This window comes from Lissotriton vulgaris, chromosome 12 (genome assembly GCF_964263255.1).
Source record: "Lissotriton vulgaris chromosome 12, aLisVul1.2, whole genome shotgun sequence".
In the NCBI taxonomy this organism is placed as follows: Eukaryota; Metazoa; Chordata; class Amphibia; order Caudata; family Salamandridae; genus Lissotriton; species Lissotriton vulgaris.
In genome coordinates, this window is record NC_141700.1 from 18,973,736 (window position 1) to 18,996,843 (window position 23,108).

The following is a 23,108-nucleotide window of genomic DNA, read 5'->3' on the forward strand; positions in this document are numbered from 1 at the left end:
AGCACTGAGAACAGACTGTGACCTCCAGTGACACCTTGTGGCCTGCAAGAGAACAGCACTGGATAAGGTATCCAGGCATTTGTTGCCAGGCACCATGGTTTGCTGATGCAGGAGTAGCCCCAGCTTGATATTATATCAGCGCTTGGACGCCCTTGGGCAGCAACCGCGCTTAATAAATCCATTTCCATTCCATTTCCATTCCATTCCATTCCATTATGTTTGCAAGGTCACACCTTCTGGCTCTGCGAGGCATCTTTATGTTCAGATGTTTGGGTGGCAATATATAAATAAGACCTCAGCCTTAAAGAGAATGAACTACCCCTGGATGGGACTCCCAACCCCAAGGTCACCACACATTTGTAGAGGTCACACACTATGACACCACACTAGCGCTTACTGCCTAGAAAGAGGCGTCAGGTACTCACAGCTTGTGCGTATGCACTGTACGGACTGAAGGGCAGAGTGAGGGATGGCGTAAAGATGCCCAGTTGACCCACCATCTGCTGCATCCGCCGGAGAGTGCGCTCCTTGTCCGTGTCTGCGAACTTCACCACCAGGCTGGAGGAGGCACCCTGTGTGAAAAGGGAGGTGACAGCGTTAGTGGGAGTCAGGCGACTTTGGAAGCAGTGAGAGGAAGAAGAGGACGAGAGAAAGAGGGAAGGTGGGACAAGAACGGTGGACAGGAGTGAGAGGGTAAAGAAGAAACAGAAGACAAGTGGCAACAAAAATGCAATAGAGAGTAAGATGGGAACTTGAATCATAGAACGGACAGTGTGTGTAGGAAGGAAGGGGGGGCAAATACACATACGAGCACAAGGCGGTGAACGTTAAAAAAATAAAATAGAAGTGCAGGCAACAGGGACTTAGGAGAATGAACAGAGGGATGCAGGAGGAGTAGCTTATCTATACAGTTAAACAACAGAGAGTGAGCTGTGTCAGCTGTGATATTACAAAACACCATTGTGTACAACCATCCCATACTTTATAAAACACAAAAAGACAGAGAGAAAGAAATAAACAGATTTGTGAGCCCGGACATGCATTTTCAAGGCCACAATGACTCTAGTATACAACACAAGGTGTATCTGTAAACCGCATGTTCATCTCGAAGGGAAACTTTGCTCTCAACAGCAGAAGGTTATTGCTACCCAACTCAATGGTAGTCAATCTATCAACCTTGGAAGGATGAAAGAGTGAGTGGATCCTCTGAGATTTGCACCTGTGAGCATCAGATCAAACGCAGATCCCTGCAGTGGATGCCCTGGCCCGCTCATTCACCACTAGTGTATTCACAAGAAGATTCGACGGCGCTCACGTGTAAACTCACACACATAGAGCCCCACACGAGCCACACACTAGAGTGACGATGGCACCATCCACCGATGAAGCTGTGTCCCCTGCCCCCGCCCCACACCTCAGCACTGGGCATCACTCTTCGCACAAGAGACCCACTTCACTGCCACCCTCCTCTTGAGGGTAGCACCTCGTAGTAAGTTACTGTGAGTGGTGTCTTGGTGCTACTGCTCATTGTATTGAGCTCTCAAGGATGAAATGCTGGAAGGGCCAGCCTGGGTGCAAACCTGTGACAGCACTGCTGGAGGAGACAGAAGAGAGGCGCTCGAGGAGGGGGCTGTGCCCACTGTCTCCAAGCACCTCCTTCTCTAGGATGGGGGGTCCCTTAAGTGACTTCAAATGAGCTGAATTTAAGAAGCGAGGCAGGCACTGCCAGTGTGTGACCACCTGCCAGACTCGCAGCCAATGCCCGATTGTGTTGCCAGCAGCAGTGGGTGTCGCTGCTGTCACAGTGTTACAAAGAACCCCCAGAAATGAAGCCACTGCAACACCAGACTCTGCCACAGGGGGGCAGTGCTGCTCCACTCCCGGCCTGTCTGCCGCCCCAGGGTTTGTGCTCCTTGCAAGGAAGGCCAAGTTCTGGCATTTTTACCCTAAATAAAAGCACCCTCTCGACTCACACTGTTTCTGTATTCCATGGTTCCGGCAATCTCGTTTTTTTTCTGGTTATCTTCAGAAATATCGACATCTTTCTTTTCATGGACTATTCTTCCATGTAATTATTTTACAGGCTTTCAGTTTGCCTTAGATTCAGGGGTGTGGTTTCGCCTCCCTCGACTTTGAACTCGGGTACACGTGCTATTGTGACGGTGGGTGCCGGAAGTCGAGAGGCGGCCCAGGTTGGCGGCATTGATTGGTTCGCACTCACTGTTTGCGGCCTGTCAGCGGGGATCCCGCTCGTGAGCTCTGTGGCATTTCTGAGGATGCTGCTTTTCTTAAAGTACTCTTGATGTGGGAAGGTTTTAGGGCTCAGCGGAGGGACGTGGGACCATGGTCCTTTCAGCAGCACATCCAGCCTTTTAGGCGGAAGACTCCTTACACCTGAGGCAATCTCCCCGGTTCATCTGGCTCTTGAAGTAAAAGGCTGTAGATACCAACACAAATCCCACAGCCATCAGGCCATAGGAATGGAAGACTCTGCATCCTTGGGGCTACTCACCCAAGGGGACACTCAGGCCAATGAGTAGGGCACTCAGTCCTTGAACCCCTCTGTCTGGCCGGAACCCAATCTGCGAGCATTCCGTAAACGTCTCAAAAGCTATCTTTTCACTATGGCACACTAGCATCACTCGCACCTCTGTCTCTCCGCTCCGCAAGCGCTAGGAGGCCTCTGGGTGGCTAGCGCTATACAAGTCCAAATTCAATTCAGGAGGCTTCGGTCCAGAGGCCTTGCTCGTTCTTCGGGTCGTGCACTCGTAGAGATGAAGCAGCTTCTTGCAGCTCTGAACCGACCCACCCAAAGCTCACCCTGCGGCACTGTGCTCAATACTTCATGCAAGTCATCTCGGCGAGATACTCACTGGCATCGTTTGGCTGCCGTGGAGAGCCTGGATAGCTGCTTGGGCCTCCGTGTGAGAAGAAAACTTTACAAAGGCACAGCCTGGACAAAAGAAACAAATAGGAGACAAAGAGAAGAGAAAAAAAGAAAGATTGTAGTGAGACTACAATAACCAGCAAGGAAACCAAGCAACAAACTTACAAAAATGGTAGACAGACAACAGGGAGAAGTGCTCTCTCGGGCAGGCGTCTGCAAGCACAGGCAATTTAGTCTAATTCAGACAGACAGATGAGTAACCTACACACCACTTTCCACCAACAGAGCAACGCTCCACTTGACAAGATGCGGATGAGATGGACTTGTCCTCAAGCTAAGGGCGCCTCAACATTTATAGACCTCACCTTGTGCAAAGGAAACATCTATGCGTGTGTGTGTATGCCTTGCTTCCCCATGACTGCTCAGTTTGGCACTTAAATAGAGTTTTTTTTCCTTTTTAATGAAAAAAGAGGATATATTTCAAAGCTGAGTAGGTGTCCCGGGAACCATGAAGTATGGGAATCTTGCAACATCTTCCAATATCTTGGACACGGGCTGATGATTTTAGGGTAGTCCCAGGTGGTAAATGACAAGGGGAGCGAGGCGTAGGTGGCATTCCCATTGCACTTAAGTGATGCAACTACACACAAGTACATAACCCTGTCCCAGATGTCTCCTGTGCACAAAGTGGCCTTTAACAGCTTGGAAGGGCCAGGGTTTCCAGAAGGCTCTTGGTTGGAAAACTGCCTTCTGTCACCCCTAAGACTCACCAGGATATTGTCTCTACTGAAAGTCAAACCTTAATAAACTCGAACCACTATATTTATATATTTCAATGGATTTTTTCATGTGTTCCCTTTACTTTCTTTGATTCTCATAACCAGGAAGTAGGAGGAGCCTCTGACCGGCGCCATTTTGTATGGCTCACTAGTGCATTGTGGGTAATGCCAGGTGCAGCCCTGAAGCATGTGGCAGGTTTGACCATAAAGAGCAATAGGTGGCAGCAGTCACTTTCTGTACAGAGTGGATCCCCAGAGCCTCAATCGCTGCTGCCCCCTAGAGGCCCTTCCTGGCAAAACCTCACAGAGAGGGCAAATCGAGGGACAGAGAGTGCGGCTTGGAAGATTACCCAGAGTGAATATGGGGCTAATAAAGATGGCGCCGGGCAGAGGCACTTCCATCTTCCTGTTTCCAAGAAACATACAAGTGAACCACTCAGAAAGTGTTTAGTTTATAAAATAAATATGGTGTTTCAGGTCTACAAATTATTATCTATCAATACAGACTGTTAAGGGGGCGGCAGTACTTTTTAAAGAAAAATCTGCACTCTAAAGGTCTGTGAGGAGCAACAAGGACAGCCAATCACACAAGCAGGTGACAAAGGTGTCCCTACCGACTCGGATCCTTCTGGAAAACATCTCCCACCCTCCTCATCTGACTTTCTAGGACAATGAGGTCTAGACTGGCAACACAGAACAATCCACCGCTAGTCACACTGCCCGCTGGGCCATCTATGTGGTCCAGGTGGGGCGCACACGCTTCACGTTGACCCCGCTGGACGCCCCTCCAGAGTGCAGCCCGGGGAGGTTTAAGCTACAGACAGGTGAGAAATAGAGATGAAACTCACACCTTTACTGCTTCCATCCGGTCCGCGCAGAACTGTACATTCGTCAATCACCCCAAAAGGCTCAAAGAGGTGCAGCACGTCATCCTCGGACTGATGCTTACTGAGCATGCCCACAAACAACTTCCTGTCTCCTACAGTTAAACATAGAACCATCAATCTTCTGTAAATCTCGGATCAGGGCAATATTCGACAGTATTCTGGCTGTGGCGCGCTCTGATATGTGGTTTAATCGAAAAAAACCAGTCATGAGAATACAAGGTATGAAAATCCGAAATGTCGAAAATGATTTTTTATAAATTCTGATAATGAGAATGGCCAAAAATTAGAAAAACACATAAAAAACACGAAGACCTGGTATCAAATTCCAAGCCAGCAAAATAAACACAACTTCCAAAGATTCTTAAAATGCTGGAATTTCAGACTATTTATTATTTTGAAAAAAAAATGGGGAAACAGGAAAGAGGTGTTGTAATCTGTTTTCTATATATACTGTAGCCCTAACACAGGAGGAGCACAGGTAGCAAGACAGAAGCAAAAGTGGAACAGGTAATGAAAAGGGGCAAGGAAACGGGGGTAGAAAAGGGGAAGAAAAAATAAACCCTTGAAGGTGCCTTTTAGATTTACGAAATGGAGATATGATGCCCAGGAAGGGGGAGGCAAGCATGAGTATGTGTTGGTTATAAGGAGAAAGGTTAGAGGTGTACTCTCCAAGAAAAGGCAAAACAAAGACAGTTGGAGGGAAGAGTAGGGGCTGGAGAGAGGAGGAAAGGGGGGAGGGTACTGTAGAAAGGAACCAGACTTCTGCCCTGAGGAAGAGAAGAAATCATGGAGGAAATAGTGCAACACAAATGATTCAAACAGAAAGGGATGAAATGTGTTTGTCTAAAAGAGCGCAATTGTATGGGCATCATGTGACAAATATATTACAAGTAGTTCCATAATGGGGGAACTATGGGGCGGAGGGAGTAAAATGTATATTAGAAGTTACACAAATGAGCTCTTCATTGTTTCAAGCACTGATGACTTCAAAGCCAAGAGAGACCCCTGAGCTCTGTCACTGCGCAAAGACACAGGGCCTGATTTATATTCAGTGGACGGGTTACTCTATCACAACGGTGACAGATATCTCGTCCGCCGAAATATAAATCCCATAGGATATAATGGAATGTATAGTTTGGCAGAAGGGACATCCAGCACGGAGAAACCCGTCCGCCGAAATATAAATCCCATAGGATATAATGGAATGTATAGTTCGGCAGAAGGGATACCCAGCACAGAGAAACCCGTCCGCCGAAATATAAATCCCATAGGATATAATGGAATTTATATTTCGGCAGGCGGGATATCCAGCACGGAGAAACCCGTCTGCCAAAATATAAATCGGCCCACAGGCAGGGACCTGTCCAGAGACACAGACAGGGCGCAAAAATGTTCAGAGATGCAGACAGTGAGTGATCAGTCACTACTGAGAGATAGCGGGGCCGGCTTTAGCGCTGGTGGCGCCTGGTACGACAATCTTTGTCGCCCCCACCACTAACCTCCTTCTTCATGGATTCCCTCACTGCCACCCTCCAGCAGTGCCCCTTTTCTCTCCATAGCCCTCTCTCACATGCATTTCAGTTGTTTTACAGCACTACTCATACCAGTGTAAGGTGTCACAGCACTTTACATCACACACACACATTATACAAAAAATCATACGTGTTAGTCTATGTTACATAAGACAATGAGGATTACAAGGTGTAGAAATGACTTGTTGCAGCGCAATGAATGGCGCGGAAGTGTAGAAGTCCTCCGGAAGCCAAGCCGAGAAGACAGAGCCAAGTTCATGCCACTGCCTTATTCAACGAAACTTTTGAATCAGCTGGCGATAAAGACAGCGGAAAATACCTACACTTCCACGCCATTCATCACGCTGCATCAAGTGAAGAAATGGTCATCAGCACGAAGGCAGTAAAAATATGCAGCAGGCAGTAGAGGGATCAAACCAAATAATGAGTAAGATCGAGTTCCCCAAGCACAAATGATCACACAAAAGAAAACAAGTTACTTACCTGTAACTGTAGTTCTCCAGTATTGGAAGCTTTCATAGATTCACATACCTGAATCATTTCCCCGTCGTCGAGACAGGAGTCTCCGGTATATAAAAAGCAATGGTTAGCAGTATAGCGAAATGAAAAAAGGCCTTAGGCCCATTCCCTTTTGCAACCCATAACCTTTGTTATGTAAAAAAGGACCAAACTTTTCTCTTAGCCAATCAGAGCCACTCACCCTCTATAACCCTCCTGAGAGAACCTTCTGCTCCTCAGATTTTTGGGCACTTGTGCTATAATACCTTTCGTGCCAAATCCGAGGTGAGCCTCTCAGGGGAGGAGGGTGGGCGTATGTGAATCTATGAAAGCTTCCAATACTGGAGAACTACAGTTACAGGTAAGTAACTTGTTTTCTTACTCCAGTATTGGAGCTTTCATAGATTCACATACCTGAATCAGAATAGCGAGCCGTAAATTATATTACATTTTGTTTTTGTCACCTGCTTTTCACAAATAGGCAACACATGATACATGCACATAGTAGTAACTGTTTCAAAATACACAGAGACATATTGCCCATATATGACACATCCAATATCATACAACAATAAAATGTGCTTTTCTTACCAACCAAAGGAAGGAGGGATGAGAAAGGAGGCTCACCGTTATTGGAAAATGTACCTCTGCACCGCTTGTGCTACTGCTACATCGCTTCTTGCATGTGCATCCAGGCAGTAATGCCTGGTGAAGGTATGCGTACTCCTCCAGGAAGCTGCTCTGCAGATGTCCTGAATAGAGATGCCTGAAAATAGAGCAGTAGAGGTTGATACCGCTCTTGTGGAATGTGCATTAACACGTGCTGGTAATGGCTTCCCGCCGCCTGATGACAGAATTGAATGCCATTTGAGATCTATCGTGCAATTCCCCGTTTTGATAACGGTAAACCTTTCCTGGGGGCACTAAAAGCCACAAACAATTGTGTAGATTTTCTGAAAGGTCTTGTCATTTGCAAATAAAATTTCAGGCAACGTTAGACATCCAGAGAGTGGAGAGTCCTCTCCGCCGCCGTAGATGGTTGAGGAAAGAATCTTTTCAGGATTAATGGCTCATTTAAGTGGAAATCCGTTGGTACTTTTGGAATAAACTTGGGATTCGTTCTGAGCACCAATCGGTCTTCCCTGAATTGCAGAAAAGGTTCTTGCGTCGTAAGGGCATGTATTTCTCCCACCCTTCTGGCTGATGTTAGAGCTATTAATAGAGCCCCCTTCCAGGATAGGAATTTTAGATCAGTTTTGTGAACTGGCTCAAATGGTGGTTTCATCAGTAGTGATAAGACAATATTCAGTTGCCATAGAGGCGGTGCAGGCCTAATGGGTGGATAAACTCGAAACAACCCCTTCATGAATTGTTTCGCAATTCTTTCCGACCACAGAGATGGATCTACTGAGCTTCTCATGTATCTAGAAATCGCCGCCAAATGCACTTTAAATGAGGCATGGGCTAATCCAGAGTTTGCCAGCTTTAGTATATATGGGATGATTTGATGTGCCTCTGCTCGCAGAGGATGCAATGCATTCTCCTGACACCAGAAGCAGATTCTTTTCCATTTCATCCTGTACGTCCTATTAGGGCTTTCAGCTCTTGCCAGGATTTCTCTGCATTCTGCCGGAATGTTTAAGCTATGAAATTCTCCGTAGTCAGGAGCCAGGCCGCTAATTGCCGTGATGTCGGGTCTGGATGCCACACTTGTCCCTTCTCCATGGCCAATAGTGCTGGTATTGGCTGTAGACGTATTGGCTCTGTCTCTGACAAAAGGAGCAGCTCTGTGAACCAATGCTGCCTGGGCCAGCAAGGGGCTATTAGTATCATCCTGCATGGTTCCTTTTTCATCTTCGTGAGAACTCGTGGCAGAAGGGGAATCAGCGGAAAGGCGTAGGCAAAGACACCTGACCATACCATGGAAAACGCATTCCCCCATGATCCCCTTTGGTGACGCCAGCTTGCAAAGAACTGGCATTTCTTGTTCTGGGCTGTGGCAAACAGATCCACCGTTGGTATCCCCCACTTGGCAAAGATGGTCCTCAGCATGTCCTGATCCAGCTCCCACTCATGACAGGTCATTTTTTTAGCATGCTGAGGGTGTTCGCTGTCGTGTTTTGATATCCTGGAAGATGTATGGCCGTCAGAGTCACTCCGTGATCTATCGCCCATTTCCACATTTTTTGAGCTTCCTTTGACAGAGAGAGAGAGATCTTGTGCCCCCCTGTTTGTTTATGTAGTGCATTGCCGTTGTGTTGCCAGTTCGCACTAGTACTGATCTCCCTTCTATTCTTGGCAGGAAGGCCAACAATGCCAATCCTATTGCCCTTAATTCCAAAAGGTTTATGTGAAGGTGTTGTTCTTGTTTGTTCCACCGGCCGCTGACTTGTAACTCCTGTAGGACTGCTCCCCCTCCTTCGAGAGAAGTGTCCGTGGTAACTACTAACGGAGCTGGTTCGGTCAGGAAGGACAGACCCACCAAGATATTGTTCCTGCGAGTCCACCACTTTACCGCCAGCAACATTGGTTGCGTGACTTTGATTTTGTCCTCAAAGGATCCCTTTGATTGGCACCGCTGAAGGTCTAACTCTTCTTGTAACGGCCGCATTCTCAAACGACATAGGGGAATGAGTGGAATACACGAAGACATTACCCCCAGAAGCGATTTGTATTTTCGGACTGAAAGAGACTTTCTTCTGCTGAATTCTTTGGCTAGAGATACTAGACCCAATTGCCTCTCTATGGATGGGAATGCCTTGTTTTGAGATGTATCTAGGATCGCACCTTGAAACTTGATCGTTCTGTATGGCTGCAGAGATGATTTTTCCACATTTAAGGTCAGGCCCAGATTCACAAACAACTCCATGCAAGCCGAAGTCGAAGCGTGAGCTGCCTCCTGCAATGGTGCCTTTCCCAACCAGTCGTCCAGGTATGAGAATATTTGATGTTTTTTTCTTCTTAGATAGGCTGCCACTGGCGCCAGACATTTTGTAAATATTCTCGGTGCAGATTTGAGGCCGAATGGCAGCACTTTGAATTGGTAATGGTCTTTGGACACTGTAAAACGAAGGAACTTTCTGTGGGACGGATGGATGGGGATATGAAAATATGCATGCTGTAAATCTAGGGAGGTCATCTGATCTCCTGGGTTTAAGAGCAACATAATATCTTGGAGGGTCACCATTCTGAATGACTGTTTCTTGAGATAAACATTTAGGGACAGTAGGTCCAAGATTGGACGCCACCTGATAGCATCCTTTTTGATCAAGAAGAATCTGGAATAAAATCCTCGTCTTTTTTAGGAGTTTGGCACCGGTTCTATTGCTCCCTTTCGGAGCATTACCCGAATCTTCCGACGCATCTGAGGTGTTTTACTTCTTGATATGTAGGTGACGTGGGAGGAGGGAAATTGGACGAATTCAAATGTATGCTCGAATTTTATTACGTGGAGGACCCATTTGTCCGATGTTATTTTCTGCCTGTGCTGTAAATAATAAGTTACTCTTCCACCCAGGGGAACATTTGACAGGGTAGGAGGATAAGCTTCCGGAACTTGTAGGTTGTCATTGTCTTTTATTGTTATCCGTCCCAGAACGACCTCCTCGACCTCTGGGCGTGGACTTAGAGTAGCTCCCAGAATGCTTCTGGTCATAATGCTGCCGGTAGGGCTGCGAAGAGGAATAATAGGATGTGTATCTTCCTTGCTGGTAGCCACCTCTATACGAAGGTTGTCCTCTTCCACGGGCGCCTCGAAAGGGCAACTTTCTGTACTGTAACGCACCCAAGGTTTTCGCCGTATCAGTGTCCTTCTTAATACTTTGAAGGGTCTCATCCACTAGACGTCCAAACAGATCTTCCCCATCAAAAGGTAGGTCTAAAATCTTATTTTGGACCTCCGGTCTAAAGGCGGTGGCCCTCAGCCAACCCTGGCGCCTTAAAACTGCTGCTCCTCCTAGGGAACGAAAGGCTGTGGTAGCTATGTCCATAGCACAATCAATAACTTCAGCGGAAGTTCTCTCCCCTTCCTGCAGAACTTTCTTCGCCTCCTGCTTGCTGTCTTCCGGAAGGAGGTCGACATATAGAGCTATATCGCACCACTGCTGTCAGTCATATCTGCCCAGGATGGCAAGGGCATTAGCTGCTCTGACCAGGAGAAATGACATTGCGGAGAATCGTTTACCTGTGTTGTCTAAACGCCATCCCTCTCTATCCGGAGGTGCAGAAATAGGTGCTGATGGATTTTTTGACTTTTTACTTTTGTTGCGCTGCCTGCGAAATGATAGAGTCTGGTTTAGGATGGCCCAGTAAACACACCGGAGCGTCCGCAGGCGCCTTATATTTCTTGTCCAGCCTCGCTAGTACCGGTGTAACTATCGCTGGAGTCATCATTACTTGTAACCCTTCCTTCCATACGTGGTCAATGATTGGTATGGACCTGATTGACTTTTTATAGGGCTCTTTAAAGTCATAAAGAAAATACCCTGCTTGAGTTGTTTTCATTGGTAGCTGAAATCTCTTTGCAGCTCTCTCCATTAAGTTGTGGAATCCACCAATATCCACTGGTGGAGAATCCGCTGGTACTTGGGTGGGTGATGGTGGAGAGGGAATTAGATAGTCATTCCTTTCTCTTGGGGGCTCCGTTAGCTCCCCTTCTTCGTGGTCATCATCATCTGTTGTCACAGGATCCTGCTGCTGTTGGACCTGAGATGTCTGCAGAGCAGTGTCTAGTAGGCTTCCCTACTGCGGACTGGAGTAGCTGGAATAGAACGAGGACGTGAAGGTGGAACGTCCTGAGGGAGCCCTGATGGAGGAAACCTCTTCTTATAATCCGCCAACATGAATTGCATATCCATCATCATTGAAGATGGCATCGCGACCATCTCTTCTTGAGGCTCTTGTTGGTAGCGTTTGTGTGAGAGGACGTGGTGTTCTTCATACCCCTCTTCATCGTCATCTTCTTGACATTTTACGTGGAGTTCAGATGGGCTTGTGGCATACCCGAAGGGTCCATCATCCTCATCCTCATCCGACTCTTCCTCCTTTAAAAGGTGCGACGGGACCAGAGGAGTACTCTTGCTTGGGGAAGTCACTGCTGGCGTGATTTTCTTCTTCTGCTTTTCTGGAGTTTGTCTCATCGACGAAGCTATTGTCGTCATCGACAGTGCTGAAGAACCACTCCTCGCCGTCAACATAGTAATCGTCGCCGACGTTCAGGTCGACGACCCCGTTGTCATCATCGTCGACGACGATCCCGTCATCGACATTACCATCATCACCACCGTCGTCGACGATGTCGTCTTCGATGTTACCGGCGTTGACTCTAATGCAATCAAAGGTAGCTTCTGTACCTTCTGTGGTCGTCGCCGTAGACGATGACTTCTTCGTCGACGGCCTCGTCGACGATACCGTTGACGATGTCGATTTTTTCACTTTCCCCTCAGGAATACTAGAGGATGGCTTCTTGAATGATGCTGGAGCCAAAGGTGGTGTCTTTGAAGGCTCAGAAGAGGCTCTTTTTGATTCTTTTCCTCTCAAAGTGTGTCCTTTGCTCTCCTTTGGTTTTGGTTGAGGAGATTTGGAAGGACTACGCCCTGAAGACCCTTGAGTGGTCTTTTTTAGGGCCTTGTCAGGATGGTCCTCTGAGGAATGAGCCTGAGGAGATCTTGATCTTTTCTGAGATCTCCTTGACGAAGAGGAGGATATCACTAGAAACTACCTCCTTTCTGGCCTTAAACTTCTGAAGCCAAATAAAAAGGCTTCCCTCACAATCTCTAAGGGTCTTGCTAGAGAAAGTGCGACATACCTTGCAATCCTTTGCTTGGTGATCCGGATAAAGACAGTAAATGCAGTCTTCATGTGGATCATCAGTGTATAGTCTTTTTTTAGAGCAGGTGGCACATGCTCTAAAAAGACCCCTTTTCTCCTTTCCAGACATTCTCAAGGATGTAGATGAGAAATTGATGATAACATTCTCAAATCCACAAGAAGTAGAATGAAAATAAAGCTTCTACAAAGTTGGAAATCCAGAGTTTGAGCAGAGCTCAAAGGAGACTCCCTAGCACAACGTGCCGGTAGAAAACTGAGGGGCAGAAGGTTCTCTCAGGAGGGTTCTAGAGGGTGATTGGCTCTGATTGGACAAAGGTTATGGGTTGCAAAAGGGAATGGGCCTAAGGCCTTTTTTCAGTTAGCTATACTGCTAACCATTGCTTTTTTATATACCGGAGACTCCCGTCTCGAGGGCGGGGAAATGATTCAGGTATGTGAATCTATGAAAGCTCCAATACTGGAGTAATTGTAAATACCACCACCAGAAGAAAACTTTTTGAAACACAACCACAAATAATGGTTCAGATTACACCAAGTCAATTTGCCCTGAAGATAATCTCTTGGTGATACAGGGATTAGAAACGCATCAGCACTTTTTAGGACACCATGAAGGCTATGCATAAAATGTAGCCCTTAGGCATGTTAGGGATAATGAACTAAAAGTATATCCCACAAAGACCTTGAGCTTAGGCCCATGGTTCAAGAAACTCTAAAAAAGTCAGCTAAATAGATGCTAAAAGAGAGTTCCTATAAGATATGGATTTTGACAAAGTTTAGGTGTAATGTGACTGTTGCACTTCACTTTTCGATTAATGTGATTTATTGTACTTATTCATAGAACTTTGATTCATGTGATTTATTGTACTGGTTTACACAAATATTTGTTTTCATTTTATGTATTCATCTGTTATGATTAACAAGTGTATCTATTTATGTTTTGGCATGCATTTAAATGTCATGAAATAAGTAAAAAAGATTTTTGAGTAATGGCAAAAATAGCCAGGACTAAGATAAAGTACGTTTATTGGCCCCTTAATCTGTTAAAATAAATAGCAGGACCCACCATATTCTGAAATGGCAGTCACAAGAGATGTTTTTTTCTTGTGGCCAACAAGTGAGAGTCCTTGGACCTGATAGGGATATTAGGGGGCGGGGGAGCCCCCCTCATCCAATCTGATTTGCTTATTATGTAAAAAAAAATGATTTGCTGATAATCTCTGATTGACCTTATGCAATTACAACGGCCAAGAGACACAAAAGTAATACATCTTTAAAGTCTGCTAGCCAACTTATTTAAAGACTTATATCTCAAAAACAGATGTACAGATTTACATCAAGCCAACATAAGCATGCTTTGTGACTAAAGTTCTGTTTTCTTGCCAGGTTTTCTGTAATTGCTTTCAGCTGTTTTGGCTACAGGCACAAGCAATATTCCCTATTGGAGCTAAAAAGGGGAAATACATTGTCTTTTTAACCTTTGCCTCACTTACCTTTTTATCTAAGTAGACCAAGGAACTGCCAAAGTGCAGACTCATGCATAGGGGTCAAAAGTTAAAGGCAAATCAGAAACACACTTTTCAATGAAAAGTGCACCACAACTACGCAGTGCTGACTACTACTGAATGAAATATCTATCTATCTATCTATCTATCTATCTATCTATCTATCTATATATATATATATCTTCCTCAAAAATGCCCTGCATTTAGGAACACACTCCTCCAGCCAGTGATTTTTCCAAACCTTTATTTCAAAACAGACAGGAAATGTCACACCAATAATTGCTGTCCTCCTGCCTGACGCGTTTCAGAGCTTTGTGCTATTTCTTCAGAGGCATTTGAAAACACACATTATTCAGGCTGCCACAGTTCCCTGTGTGCTTCTGCATTTTTTTTGGCCTCCGGTGTGCCTTTCTTAGTGAATGTCATTATGATGCACACTGGAACTTGTGGTTTCACTCACGCCATTTTCTGCCCTCCAGTGGGTTGTGTGTGATTCAATCTGTACAGGACCGATAGCTGCCCTCCAGTGAGCCTCAGAGTGGCATTTCCTGTTATAAAATTTCGAGCTGGCTGCGCCGTCATGACATCCCCAAATAGTTCAGGAAAAACGGATCCCATTTAATTTTGAAGGGCGGTGCGTCTTCCTCACGGCTGGACCTGCCGTGTATAAATCTTCCTCAAAAATGCCCTGCATTTAGGAACGCACTCCTCCAGCCAGTGATTTTTCCAAACCTTTATTTCAAAACAGAGCAGGAAATGCCACACCGATAATTGCTGCCCAACCCACTGAGGACACTGTCAAATAAAAACACACCTGGCTGAAGTGAAAACCTGATGTCTGTTACTTCGAAGCCCATGAAGAAGAGGCGTATTAGCCTCGAAACGCGTCGGCTGCATGAAGAAAACGAATGGCTGCTGAGAGGCAGGCTGCGTGAGGCTTGACAATACCTGCTGGTATGGGGCGCTGCCGAGTGACCCTTTAAAATGCTTGGGGCAATTTGTTGGAATATATATATAGTTATAGCATCAGACTATTTATACATTGTTAGTCAGTAGATATATGCCGTTTTAGTCAACATTATGAACATTGCCTAAATTTGGGTTTTTTTCATTGTTGGAGCTATTCACCATTCAAAGATGGCGCTCATGAATTGTAGAGTTATCCGTTTTTTGTTTCATTTGTAATGCCTTATTTAACTTCCGCCTTGCCGTCGCCAGCTGACACTGACGAAGGCAAGTGCTGAAACGCGTCTGTTGTTTACGATTTGTGTGCAATAAACCGAGGAAAAGGTTTAACCTACTACGAGTGCTGATTCTTGCGGGTTTTCGGACCACAGAGCTTTAATATATTAAACGGCACGCCGCCGTTTGTATCGGCACCCACTCGGCTGAGTGCGGACTCCATATGGCGACACGGGACCTGAGAAACTAAGGAGAAGGAGAGCGCACCGCCAAGAGGAGTCGGCAGACCTGGACCAGTCCCGAGGAACACGGACCGCGATTGCAACTGCGTGTGACGAAGACGGACTGAGGGAGGTAGGAGACGCCCGACTTACTTTGAATCTACGGGCACGAGTGAAGTAGGACGCGCAACCAAGTTTAAAGAACTAGATTAACGTAATAAATGTTCCGCGACACAGCACGCCGGGAGGCGGCAAGTGGCATTTTTAAAGGGCGACCGGGGCCACAGGCACGAGACGCCACACAGGCAGTTGACACAGCACAATCTGCGCTCAAAAGCAAATACTATCAGCTTGAAAGACTATATGAGCGCGAAACGAGAAAGTGGTGGGAGGCCACCTCGCTGCAGCACTATGTAGAGGTGAAGCGGGTCCCACGCGGTCTCCGCATTTATACAATCCCAGCCTACAAAAACCCGGACCCTGAATTACTCAGCGAGTGGGCAGCGTACACTGCAGACTCTTCAGAAGGCATGCTGAGGCTTCTCATTAAGTTTGCGTGGAAAGACAGTGAGAAGGCATTACAGGACATTGAGGTGCTGGAAAAGGAGATCGTGGAATTGACTGATCAGGGGCAACTGGACACGGAGAAGGAGTCTATGAAGAAGAGATTGACTGGCTACGAGAAAAAGATACAACAGAGGAAACAACAGAAGTTTGAACGCGACGCTCGCGATTACGAGCAAGGAAGGATACTGACATTTGCCCGCAAGTACGACTCACCGCGCCGGGATCTGAGGGCAAGGCGACAGAAGCCAGAGGCTTCAAGAGAGACCTCAGAATCTGAGATAACGAGCGCTGAGCAGTCTGAAGAAGAACTAACAAGCGGGGGCCAACAAACGGGGCCAAGATGCGAGCCGCCTTCTTTTCGCGAGGAATGCGATCTAATCCGCAAGAACTGGCTGACGGATGGGAAAAAACGCCCTCCGGACCAATCCACAAACGCAAGCGGAGACGCATCACGAGGCGCGGAGGGAGAAGGCATAGGGAGAGGCACCAGAAAACTGAGGAACCGACAGGCCAGGAACAAGAGGAACTAACAGAGGATTTGAACATAACCAACCTCACACAAAGAACTCCTACAGCAGATGAAGAAAATGTTCTGAAATTGGGACTCACATTCTGCCCAACAGGCCACTACGAGTATGCACAAACTCGCATAGACTTGTTTTTATTTATCCGGAAACTCAAGCTCTGGAAGTATTTCAAACAAACAAAGGCCAATGTTGGTGGGCAGTACAACACAACTAGACCCTATGGATATGAGTATCAGAGATCTTGAAAGTATGGCCGTATTGGAGGACCTACTGGAAGAAAGTGGGGGCCCGATGTAGGTAAACGCGATTTTCCGATTTCAAAATACCGAGGCGGGCCGAATCGGTATTCTGAAATCGGAAAACGAGATGTAGGGGAAAAAAAGCGAATGAAAACCGAATCGGTCGGCATCGGTAATGAGAATCGGTACGTTCCGAATCGGCACGGTCCGAATAGGAAAGTACCGAATCGGCTAACAACGAATCGGAATTTACCGATTCGGCTAACACCGAATCGGATAGTCCCGAATCGGCGATCACCGAATCGGTAAAAGCCGATTCGGTAAAATCCGATTCGGCAATCAGAGATTCGTAGCCATGAAAACACACCCATGGCGAAAAAGCCCATAGGAATGCATTGAAGGAACCGAATCGGCTTTTACCGATTCGGATAATACCGATTCGGATTTTACCGAATCGGATATTACCGATTCGGTAAAAGCCGATTCGGCTAAAGCCGATTCAGCCAATGAGGTGGCTCCCCCTCCCCCACCCAAACAGGGAGTGGCAACCCTGGCAGGTGCAGCTAATTAAGAAGTTTCTGGAGAGCCAGCCTGAGCTCAACACTCACAGTTAGCAGCAGTGGGAGTAGGAGGTTGCCAACTGAACTGAACTGAGGAACATGGCAGAGCAGTCAGAAAGCCAGAAGTCCTCCCAGAAGAGGAAGCCGAAGTTCACCACCACCGAACTTCAGGTGCTGGTCGAGGAGGTGGTGAGGGTGCACCGCCAGCTGTTTGGCAAGCTGTCCCTCAACGTGCCAGACAGCACCAAGAGGAGGATCTGGGCCGACATCGCCCAGAAGGTGAATGCTGCGGGTGTCACCCCCAGGTCCGTAGAAGAACTAAAAAAGAGATTCTATGACATCCGCAGCCTCACAAAAAGGAAGATGGCTGAGATACAGAGGCAGGCTGGAGGCACTGGAGGAGGCAAGAACCCGGCGCCACCCCTCACCGAGCTGGAGGAACTGGTCTCCAGCACCATTGAGAGGGAGAGTGTCAGTGGAATCGGGACCCTGGACAGCTCTGCGAGGGCTACAGCTACAGGTAAGAAGCATGCGCATCATGACACACCCTACCAGACACCTCCCCATTAGACACAATGCATAGGCAAACCCCAGCACAGTACTGTCACCAACATACAAGAGACAAGCATCATGGTACATGTAGTCAGCAGAAGTTAGCTAAATATGGCAGTGCAGAATCACAAGACAGGAAACAGTGTGACACAGTGTAAGGAGATGCAAGGACATGTGGAATGCTATAATTGTACTGACTGTAATACATCGGCACTCAGTTTACAAATGCTTCTTTGTACCTAGGGGCCCCATCAGGCGGAACAACAGTGACATCAGCGGGAGCAGCAGCGTCCGACACTGCAGTCGCAGGGCCGAGCACCAGCCAGGCTGGCCAGGAGGAGGAGGAGGAAGGAGACACCCCAGGGCTAGGTATGGAGGGAGTCCTGGTCATTGACTTCGATGCACTGCACTCCCCAGAAATGGCCAGCACACCCCCCTTGCAGTTCTCCCCAGAGAACTCCCCTACAAGGGACACCATTCCGCCTACACCAGCTCCTGCCACAACCATGGCCTTGCCACCTGTTCAACCTGTCCTGGGAGCAGGGGCTCAGGGACCGGCCAGCTCCACACCCCCACCAGTGGCACCCCAGCCCACTCAGCAGCCCGGAAGCAGCAGTGCCTGGCGCCGTACCATCACCACCACTGCTACACCAGCACGGGAGGGCAGTGTATTCCTGGGCCTCGAGGGACAGATGGTGAAGATTCAGAGGCAACAGGCAAGATCCACTATGGCCTGCCAACGCCAGCTCCTGCAGCACAACATGCAGATGGGAGAGTTGGTCAAGGGATTCCAGTCCGTCGTGGAATCGAACAAGGAGGTGGCAGCAGGGTTAGGCAGGCTAACCACTGCCATCACCCACTCAACTAGCAGACAGGAGGAGCATGAGCTGGTGCGCAGGCGGGATGCCCGGGTGCTGAACCGCGCCATGGGCCGCCTTGCTGCGGCGACGGCACAACTGTGCCATCGCAGCGCCAACCAGGAATCTGTCCTTAGTCAGCATACAGCTGAGCTCACGAGGGGGATGGCCCGGATCACCACTGCTATGGAGGCCATGATTATTTCAAACACCGCCTCCAATCCTGCCCTGGACCTGGGTGATGCTGGGGACAGCAGCAGCCGCAGCAGCCCGGCCAGCGCTGCGTCTGAGCCACGGAGGAGCACCAGGCGCTCCGCTGATGCTGCTGGGCATTCAGAGGGGGCTGAGGGACACCCCAGTGGGTCTGGCAAGCGGGCAAAGAAATAGCCTTGCAAGGGCGGGTGAGGCAACCTGAACCTTGGACTTTATTTTATTTCCCATACACCATTTTTTGTTGCACATCAGTGCCGTAACTGTGTTGCAACACAATTAAAATTTGCTTTTTTCCAATCAACATTTTGCTGTCTTTGCATCTGTACTCAGTCAGAAATAGTTCTCAGTTATCTCCTCACGTCTGTATCTGCCATCACTTGGCGTACACACCCCAGCTGGCTGTGTCAGTGGCACAGCTTCGTCGTCGTCATGGTCCTCGTAGTCAGACAACTCCACCTCAGTGCCCTTCTTCACCGCAAGGTTGTGTAACATTGCACATACTGCTATGATCTTGCAGCAGGTGATGGGGGTATACTGCCTTGCACCTCCACTCTTGTGCAGGCATCTAAATCTACTTTTCCAGATGCCAAAGGTCCGTTCAACAACATTCCTTGTGCGTATGTGGGCCCGGTTATACCTCCTTTGGCTGGGTGTGGAGGGGTTGAGGTAGGGGGTGAGTATGAAAGAGCGGAGGGCATATGCACTGTCGCCTGGAAGAGAAAGGGGTCACATTAGACCCATGCATACATGTATTCCACCTACCTACTAAGTGTTATGGGGGTCTGATGATGTGTCTCACCTAGGAGGTATCCTTCTCCAAATTCGCCAGCCATCAGCCGTGCATATATGCCACTCTGTTGGAAAATATAGGAGTCATGGGTACTCCCTGGAAATTTTGCTACCAGGTCTGTGATGGTGCACTTTGCATTGCAGATCACCTGCACGTTGATGGTGTGTGTAGACTTGCGATTGCGGTATATGTATTCGGTGTCCGCTGGTGGGCAAATCGGAATGTGCGTGCCATCTATGCAACCGATGATTTGGGGAAATTGTGCCATCTGGTAGAAGTCAGCTTTGGTTTGTAGCAGTTCTGCGTGGGTTGCAGGGAAAGAGATGCATTGGTCCATCCTGTGTATCATGGCGTCAAGGAATGTGTGGAAGAACCTTGACAGGCTTCTCTGGCTCACCCCTCCTGCTGCTGCTACACCACTTTGATAGCTGCCAGACGCTAGAAGGTGTAGGCTGCATAGCACCTGGATGTGCGCAGGGATGGCGTGTGCCCTTGGGGTGTGGTGGTCCAAGAATGGCTTGAGATCCCTGATGAGCTCAAGTATGGTGTCAGAGTCCAGCCTGTATCTCTGTAGTATTTCTGCCTCTGTGAGCATGAACAGGGTTATCCTCTGTCTGTAGACCTGTTCATTTCGTAGCCATTCCCTCTGTCCTTCCTGCTGTAGCCGTAGCCGCCTCGCAATGACATAGAAAGCTGCCATCCTGCAAGTTGCAATGCATTTTGGGACTGTTTATATGGGTTGGAGTTGGTTACCACCTGATTGCAATCCATGGTAAATACCGAGTGATTTCTACCGATTTTGAGCCGATTTCGGTGTTTCTGTGCCTCCCTACATCTCCCCAACTGTCGGAATCGGGGAATTTCCCGATCGGCGATTCATACGAATCGGCATGTTTTCCGAATCGGCTCATGTCCGAATCGGTCTTTCTACCGATTCGGTACATGGACCGATTCGGTGATTTTCCGATTCGGTGTCACTAACGATTCGGTACATGGACCGAATCGGTGATTTTCCGATTCGGTGTCACTAACGATTCGGTACATGGACCGAATCGGTGATTTTCCGATTCGGTGTCACTAACGATTCGGTACATGGACCGATTCGGCCTTTGCATCCGATTCGGTGTTTTTCCGATTCGATACATATCCGATTTTCGGTATGTACGTATCGGATTCTTTCCCATTCGGTACTCATTCCGATTCGGTTTTCTATCCGATTCTTTATGTTTTTGGTTCCCTACATCTCGATGGCTGTTTACCGATCGGTAAGGGCCAAAAATCGGTATTTTCGGCCGTTACCGATCGGTAACGCCCTACCTACATCGGGCCCTGGATCACAGGTGGTACCACCAGTAGATGTAGTAGGGAGAGGTACATCTATAGGTATAATCCAAATAGGGGAGCACAGTGCCTTCAAACCAACCTCTCGTTTCCTCCCGCAAACACCAACAGATGCAGTGGATGTTTTCTCAGACGCAGTTAGCCATGACTTGCAAGAGTTATCCAAAAAAGAAGAGTCCCGAAAGGGGGACATTAAGTGGAATCTCTCATTTCAACAGCGGGTCGCTGTGTCGAATCTCGAACAAGATGACTCAATCGTTATTAAGCCTTCGGATAAAGGCGGAAACGTAGTCATCCAGAGCCGTGAAAACTACAGCAAAGAAGCCCTACGACAGCTACAGGACCGCGACAACTACATGCCAACAACGGAATATGAATATCAGGAAAGCATTCGTAAATATCATTCCCTTATTGAATACTGGTGTGGAAAGGGAATACTGGGAAGGGAGGAATATCTATTCTTGCAGAATAAGCAGCCGAGACTGCCCAGTTTTTACCATCTCCCAAAAGTACATAAGGACGCCACACAGCCACCAGGGAGACCAATTGTGTCATCCATTGGAGGAATAACCGAAAAGATGTCAAAACTTATTGACTCATTTCTGGCCCCATGGGTGAATCAGTTAAGCTCTTATACAAAAGATACAAAGGACTTCCTCAGGCAGATACAAGACGTGGAATGGGAGGACGATCTGGTGATGGTAACAATGGATATCTCCAGTCTCTATATGAGCATCAGACATCTTGATGGGATCACAGCAGTAAAAACATTCTTGAACCTACGACCGGCCCACTACCTGGAGCATAGCAGAATGATCTTGGACTTTATGTCTTTCTGTTTTAATAATAACATCTTTATTTTCCAGAATCAACGGTATAGACAGGTCAGGGGGACCGCCATGGGCACCTGCTTCGCCCCCAGCTATGCGAATTTATTCATAGGCTGGTGGGAGAAGCAGGTGGCCTGGGCGGATGATAAAATCGATTGGGTCGATAAGGTGATATGCTGGAGAAGGTATATCGACGACCTCTTCCTTATCTGGAGAGGGTCGGAATCCTCAGCAATGGAATATATAAAGGCCCTTAATCAGAATGATCTGAATCTGCAATTTACTTATCATATGAGCAAGAAAGAAGTCAGCTTTCTAGACCTAAGGGTTTTCGTTGATTCAGGCACCATACAGACCGCTCTCTTTAGAAAAGAGACGGCAGGAAACTCCGTCTTACATGGACGAAGCAGTTAAGAGTATCCCCTATGGGGAACTGTTGAGGATAAAGCGCAACAGTTCCCTGGAGAAAGATTTTACAGAGGCCGCAGGCAGAAGCGTAAAACGCTTCAAATCCCGGGGTTATTCTGGTACTGTACTCCGACTGGCAGAAGAGAAGGCGTAAGCCATTGATAGGAAAACCCTATTGACTGAGAAAAAAACGGAACCAACCAAAGGTGGTAGTGGCATTATTAGACTAACAAAAATATTCGGTGGCAGCAAATAAAGTCAGAGCCATAATGTCCAAAAATTGGGGGATTCTAAAATCTGATTCCATAATTGGTAAAGATTTGTAAAAACGTCCAATGATAACATTCAGGAAAATAAGATCACTGAAAGACAGGCTAGTCACAAGCCATCTATCTAGTGAGAAACCTAAAGGAGACCTGCACGCCATGCATGGGTCATACCCATGTGGGAAATGCAAGGCCTGCAGCAACAGCCATAGGGTACTTGCTTACCAGGTACCACATAAGGACTCTAAGATTAAAATCAACAAGTTTATCACCTGTTCCACCACATTTGTGGTGTACTGTCTAAATTGTCCCTGCGAACTTCGGTACGTAGGAAGTACCACCAAGGCAGTCAAGTTGAGAATCCTTGAGCATCAGAGGGCCATCATGAACAAGGATGAAAACTACCCGATGGCTCGGCATTTTGCCACTCACCATAATAGTGATAGGACATTACTCAGCTTCTTTAGTTTGGATTGTGTCCCACAAGATATAAGAGGTGGGGATCTGAAACGGAAGCTCAGGAGATTAGAGTCAAGGTACATCATAGATCTCCAAATGAAGTCACCAGAGGGACTCAATGCAGGGGAGGAATTATTATCGCATTTATAATAACAGCAATTGAAAGTACATGTGTTGAACTT

At 47.4% G+C, this 23,108-nt stretch overlaps 1 protein-coding gene across 3 annotated transcripts in view; it reads right to left on the reverse strand.

Annotated features, from left to right (window-relative positions):
- Positions 1-23,108, reverse strand: part of CELF5 (CUGBP Elav-like family member 5) — a 545,089-nt gene that overhangs the window by 139,449 nt on the left and 382,532 nt on the right. For 2 of the 3 annotated variants that reach the window (XM_086946756.1, XM_086946755.1), the window contains exons 4-6: positions 4,517-4,645; positions 2,874-2,953; positions 426-572 (exon numbers count right to left, since the gene is read on the reverse strand). In XM_086946756.1, the coding sequence (XP_086802882.1) occupies positions 426-572; positions 2,874-2,953; positions 4,517-4,645 (356 nt within the window). The remainder of the gene's footprint in view (positions 1-425; positions 573-2,873; positions 2,954-4,516; positions 4,646-23,108) is intronic. The other variant, XM_086946757.1, reaches the window with a different exon arrangement.